Source organism: Nansenia antarctica (genome assembly GCF_963989245.1).
Source record: "Nansenia antarctica genome assembly, chromosome: 15".
Lineage (NCBI taxonomy): Eukaryota > Metazoa > Chordata > Actinopteri > Argentiniformes > Microstomatidae > Nansenia > Nansenia antarctica.
In genome coordinates this window covers 14,737,977-14,744,755 of record NC_137685.1, presented here as the reverse complement: position 1 = coordinate 14,744,755, position 6,779 = coordinate 14,737,977, and the positions used below count along the sequence as shown (strand labels likewise).

Genomic DNA, 6,779 nt, shown 5'->3' with positions numbered 1-6,779 from the left:
CGACTGTCTCTCTGTCTCTCTGTCTCTCTGTCTCTCTGTCTCTCTGTCTCTCTTCCTCCCCTTTGTTTCTCCCCCTAATTCTCATCATTATCCTACTCATCCTAAACAACATCCTTCTACCCTCCTCCCCTCCTCCCCTCTCCCCCCCCCCACTCCCCCTTCTCCCCTCCTCCCCTCTCCCACCTCTCCCCCCTCCCCTACTGCTCTCCTCCCCTCTCCCACCTCTCCCCTACTCCCCTACTCACCCTACTCCCCCTCCTACCCTCTCTCCCCTCTCCCCCCTCCCCTCCTCCCCCCCCCCCCTCCCCTCCTCCAGAGTGTTCCCACCCCGGGGCCAGGGCTCAGGCGGAGGACAGGCTGCTGAACACTCTCTTCAGCCGCTACAACAAGCTAGCGCGGCCCGTGGCTAACACCACTGACGTGGTCAGCGTACGCTTCGGCCTGTCCATCGCTCAGCTCATCGACGTGGTGAGGGACAATGACCCTTTGATTTCACTCCTGTGATATTGACATTTACACTTTTTTGACAGACACCTTTATTCAAAGCAACTTACAACAAATATATTTGTCTAAGTAAGTGAAACGTCTATCAGTCATCACAAGAAAAAGTAATCTATGCTAGGACAGAGGTCGCAGGTCGCAATTAGCTAGCTATGTTTTCTGTCTCACACTTTATCTGATTCAGTCAGATGGGGGTGGCATACTATGCTAGGCTGGCAGAATATAGTGTAACCGCATTATAAGTAATGAAATGCTTGACATAAACTATACAACAGGGTCAATAACTGGGGAAGGTTAATCCACAATGCATTTTCGTATTCACACTTAGTGTGTATTATCATCATAGCATAGTAGCCTATGTATATCAGGCTATAATTAGGTGGTACCTTCCAGGCCCGTGGTCCTAGGGTACTTCGTAATATCATAGCTTAGTATATCATGTGTTCAACTTGGCCCATATTAGGTGAGTGGTCTACCCCCCTGTCTGTCAATCTCACCCCATATATGGTTATGGGGGCATATCTGTAGGAACACGCCCCATTGCCGTTTGCGGTTATATACAGTATATATATATATATATTATTATTATTTATTTTTATTTTTATTGATATGTGATATGATGCATGATCATCATACTAGAGATACAGATGACTTTAAGACAGGGGGAGACTGGTGGAGGTAGAAATCGGTGGACGTGCTCAGTGAGTGTAATGCATGAAACATGTGTTGATACTGTTCCTGAATCCGTTCCATGCATTCCAATGAGCCCGTCCTCCGACTTCTACCTCCACCAGCCTCCCCTGCTTCAGGGATCCTACGTTCCCTTACTATAATGAATTGGTGTGGTGCTAATAGTATAGTATGACAGTTGAAACATGTGACCTTTCTTTTCGAGGGGTACCATGAATTTGCACTTTATCAGTCATTTAAGACCGTGATCATACAGTACATATCCCCTTCCAACAGCCAACTCGTGAGCTTAGAATTATAAGGTTCTATCTCCGTTTAGGGTAGTTCAGAGATACTGAGCGTCAAAGTTTTTACATTCCATTATGTTTTGTGAGATGGAACCTTTGTATTTTATGAATTACTAACTCAAAAATGTCAACATTTTAAAAATAACACCACACAGGCATTGATAAACACCTAATGGATCAGATTATGTAAAAAACTAAATTTGGACAAAAATGGAGATAAGACCTTATAATTCTAACGTCACGAACTCTGTCTCATTGTTCTTTTTCTCCAAGGACGAGAAAAATCAAATGATGACCACAAATGTCTGGGTGAAACAAGTGAGTATCTCTCCATCGAATCATTATGGATACTGTCGACAATAGGGTTAGGGTTAGGGTTAGTAGTTTTTGGGCAGCGATTTGGTGTCGAGGGGTCTGTTTGTTGCCATACTGTAACTGTTGGTTCTGCTCTTTCAGGAGTGGTACGACTACAAACTGAGGTGGAACCCTAGAGAATATGAAAACATCACGTCCATGAGGATCCCCTCACAGCTCATCTGGAGACCGGACATCGTTCTGTACAACAAGTACGTTTAGGTTTTCACCCCAAAGTGTCATTATTGATACACTATAGCCCCCGACTTCCAGGCTACCCACCACCCTCAAATACATGATAGTATATACATATCAGGGAAGGCTGGTGGAGGTAGCTGATGCCTCAACCAGCCTCCCCTAATAGACATAAACTCCATCCAAATACCCTAAATACAGAATACTGTACATATACATTCCATCCACATACTAACCATGGAGTTAAGAAACTCTACCTCTCCATCTATAGTACAGTGGATTGTGTACATAGCCTTTATTTATGTAAACCAGCTCCTTACCTTCTTGTGATTTTTTTCTTTTTCTAAAAGTTTTTTTTTCTTCCCCTAACAACAGGGGAGCCACCCCTCCTAAATTTCGTTGTTTGGTACCTGTACTGCAGCAATGACAATAAAGTCCATTCATTCATTCATCTGCATGCAATCTCACTCCAATCGAATCGTGCTTGTAGCTTGAATGTACAGTACATGTCGTGAGCTTAGAATTATAAGGTTCTATCTCCGTTTAGGGTAGTTCAGAGATATTGAGCGTCAAAGTTTTTACATTCCATTATGTTTTGTGAGATGAAACCTTTGTATTTTATTAATTACTGACCAAAAAAATAACACCACACAGGCATTAATAAACACCTAATGGATCAGAGTATGTAAAAAACTAAATTTTGACAAAAATGGAGATTGAACCTTATAATTCTAACGTCACGATGTGTGATTCGTTTGGCTCCTCCCCTCTCTCTCTCCTCTCCAGTGCCGACGGTGACTTCACTGTCACCCACCTGACGAAGGCCCACCTCTTCCACGACGGCTGGATCAAGTGGGTCCCCCCGGCCATCTACAAGTCCTCCTGCAGCATCGACGTCACTTTCTTCCCCTTCGACCAGCAGAACTGCACCATGAAGTTCGGCTCGTGGACCTACGACAGAGCCAAGATCGACCTGGTCAGCATGGCTAGCAATGTGGACCTGGTGAGTGGCCAGGACGTTGAGGACACATTGTCTGTTATGGGTAAATATGAACGGAATGCCTTTCTCATTTCTCATCTCTCTCTCTCTCTCTCTCTCTCTCTCTCTCTCTCTCTCTTGCTTTCTTTCTCTTTTGTTCTCTCTCTCTCTTTCCCTCCCTCCCTTCCTCTCTCTCCCTCTCTCCCTGCCCTCTTTTCTGGGACCGCAGATGAACTACTGGGAGAGTGGAGAGTGGGTGCTCGTCAGCGCCGTGGCCAACTACAACATCAAGAAGTACGAGTGTTGCCACGAGGTCTACTCCGACATCACCTACTCCTTCCTCATCCGGAGGCTCCCTCTCTTCTACACCATCAACCTCATCGTCCCCTGCCTCCTCATCTCCTGCCTGACCGTCCTGGTCTTCTACCTGCCCTCCGACTGCGGGGAGAAGATCACCCTGTGCATCTCCGTCCTCCTCTCCCTGACCGTCTTCCTCCTCCTCATCACCGAGATCATCCCCTCCACCTCGCTGGTCATCCCGCTGATCGGCGAGTACCTCCTCTTCCCCATGATCTTCGTCACCCTCTCCATCATCATCACCATCTTCGTGCTGAACGTGCACCACCGCTCGCCCCGCACGCACACCACGCCGCGCTGGGTCCGCGCCATCTTCCTCGACGTCGTGCCCGGCGTCCTGTGCATAAGGCGTCCTCCGGCCGTGGTCAAAGAGGTCAACGGCGGGAAGCTCGTGGAGATGATGCGCACCAGGGTCGGACGCGGCGGCGGCGGGGGACGGGACGGCGTCTGGGGCGGTGGTGTGTGTTCTGGGCCCGGGGACGGGGCCGGGGACGAGCCCTACTTCTCCCCCTCCACCTCCTCCTCCGCCACCTCCCCCCAGGGCGCCCCCCAGGACAGCTTGGCCCGTTCGTCCTCTCTCTCCCTGGGTCGGCGCACGGAGACGGAGGCCCCCCTGGTGGGGCTACCGCAGCAGCAGAAGCCTCTGGGTCTGGGCGGGTCACTCTCCTCCAGCCACAGCCAGTACACCATCCTCCTGGAGGAACCCCCACCACCCCCCCACTCCTCCTCCTTCTCTTCCACCCGGCCAGGCTGCTCCACACCGCCTCCTCCTCCTCCTCCCCTCCACCCCCACCTCCATCGCCCCAGGGAAAAGCACCACCACCCCCACCACCACCACCACCACCACCACTGCCAGGCCAGGCCGAAGCCCCGTTCCCTCAGTGTGCAGTATGGCCTGGGAGAGAGAGAGAGGCCCCAGCGCTCTGTCCGCGGTCGCTCTCGCAGCATCCAGTACTGCAGCCTGCACGAGGAGGCGTCCAAGGTAATGCATGGATGCTGGTTGCAGGACCCCAGTTTAGAGGTGTGTGCGTGTGTGTGTGTGTGCATGAGTGTGTGTGTGTATGTGTTGGAGGGTCAGCAAAGGCACAAGACAAATATCAGCTTGTCCCCCCAAAAATCAAAAATGCTCATTCTAATCTATTCAATTCTATTTTCATTGTATTCCATCGCAGAGCTTGAATGGTAAAAGCCTCAGTAAGCCACAGCCTCTCTCCCAGAACCAGCCCCACCCCCTGGGGGAGGAGAGGAGGCAGAGCTGTCCTGTCCTGTGTAGGCGTCACACAGGTGGAGGCGGGGGTCCATACCGGGCAGACGTCACCAAGGCTGCAGGCTCCAGCAACTCCGGGGACGCCCAGGGTCTCCTCTCCCTGTCCCCCTCCCTGTGGAAGGCTGTGGAGGGGGTGCAGTACATCGCTGACCACCTCCGAGCCGAGGACATGGACTTCTCTGTAGGTTTTGATTGATTGATTGATTGATTGAGAATGTTTATTTTGGTCAATTCATAATACAGATATTAAACATTAAAAACATTAAAAACATAACAAATTTACACAGTCACAATGCGTAACACCAGGACCAAAAAGGTGTAGGCTGAAGCCATGGCTTATTGCGCCTACCCTTTTTACATGTATGGTTTTTCCCCATGAGTACATAATCAAAACATTGCAACTTTTATAAACAAAATTTCACTTACGCATCTTAACAGAAAACTCAAAAGTACCAAACAAAAAACTATATTAATGCGCCTACCCTTTTTACATTAGGTGGATGAGTGACTGAATAAGAATACAGTATGGTGTAATGTTTTGGAAGCACTACATGCTTTGGAAGAGAAATCAATTATTTCACAACCTTATGGGTTCTGTGCTGTTCTACGTTAAAAAAACAAGTTCTAGTGCGAACGTGGGAGCTGGTGTTAGGGGGGGGGCGTGTCTGTAATATTAGTGCTTTTAATTTTAAGGCCAGAATTGTTCAGTGCACCTGACCGCTATTCAGCCCACCTGAGTGCATGCGAGACAGCGCCCCCTAGCCTAGCACTGTGGTAATTTCACCTGTTACTTGCCGACGCAAACTAAACTATACACCTGCGTCCTGCTTCCGTTATATGCCGGCTGAAAATAATATAGAGCCCAATAATTTTTACTGTCTGTATGAAATGTGTATTTAATGATTGACCATCTATGTCACACACACACACACACACTCACACACTCACACACTCACACACACACACACACACACACACACACACACACACACACACACACACACACAAATACCATAAATGATGCCAGTGAGTTCATGATGTGGCTACCTTTTTCAAGGTCACATGACCACTACACAACAACACACTACAACAGAGTTAAAACCGGTACACATAATAAGGAAACATTATGATCATAATAACAGAACTAATAATAATCAACATTGTCTTGGCTAATTCTCTGACTGGATTGAGACACTGATGTATTGTTGTGTCCGTTGCCTTCCAGGTCAAGCAGGAGTGGAAGTATGTCGCCATGGTGATCGACCGCATCTTCCTCTGTGTGTTCATCTTGGTGTGCATCCTGGGGACCGTCGGCCTCTTCCTGCCTCCTTGGCTGGCTGGAATGATCTAGAACCTCCATTCCTTTACTCAGGACTCAAGTTGTAAAAGACAATCAGGGGGGATGGTGGATTTTATCATATGGGGACAATTTTAGCATCCCCACAGCGTCAGTGACTTGGTAAAAATGTCATTGCATGTGTGCGTGCCCCCTCCCTCGCCCACAGTGTTTTACTCAATATGCGCAAAACTAAATGTTGAAATAGCAGTAATACCACGTTCATTGATAAAATGACATAAGGGATAGAAAGGGGGGAGGGCAGTTTTAGAAGGGGGATGATTTTGACTGTTTTTATTTCAGGGGGGCCATGCCACCCCCCCCTCAACTTGAGTGCTGCCTTTCCTTATCTCTTTGTCTCCTACTGTTCTTCTGCACTGACCTTATAGACCTGAACAGATTAAAACCATCAGCTGAAAGTCGTCCTCCCTCTTGTCTTCTTCTGTCCTGTGTTTCCAGGTCAGTATCGTGAGCTTAGAATTATAAGGTTCTATCTCCGTTTAGGGTCGTTCAGAGATATTGAGCGTCAACGTTGTTACATTCCATTATGTTTTTTGAGATGGAACCTTTGTATTTAGGATATGTAGATAGAGAGAGGAGGACGCTGCTGCTTTAGATCATTGGGACGCACCTGGACTGGCTGTTGATACACAGGATATATTGAGGTCCATGAGCTATAAATAACAAATAAATGGCCAAAAGGACATTCTGAAAGTAAGTGAAATGTGTTTAAAAAAAAAATGAAAACTAACTTGCCCTCATAGCTGGTATTGCACTTTTGGGCTGAAATAACCTCAATTAAATCTCTGACAC

The 6,779-nt window shown here is 47.9% G+C and overlaps 1 protein-coding gene across 1 annotated transcript; it reads left to right on the top strand.

Annotated features, from left to right (window-relative positions):
* Positions 1-339: 339 nt before the first annotated feature.
* Positions 340-5,981, top strand: LOC308171164 (neuronal acetylcholine receptor subunit alpha-4-like; the record flags this gene model as incomplete). Its single annotated transcript, XM_080546020.1, has 8 exons — positions 340-468; positions 1,752-1,796; positions 1,935-2,044; positions 2,814-3,030; positions 3,236-3,925; positions 4,253-4,345; positions 4,581-4,811; positions 5,856-5,981. The coding sequence occupies exons 2-8, from the start codon at positions 1,767-1,769 to the stop codon at positions 5,979-5,981; spliced, it is 1,497 nt and encodes a 498-aa protein (XP_080402146.1). The 5' UTR covers positions 340-468; positions 1,752-1,766.
* Between the last annotated feature and the right edge of the window lie 798 nt (positions 5,982-6,779).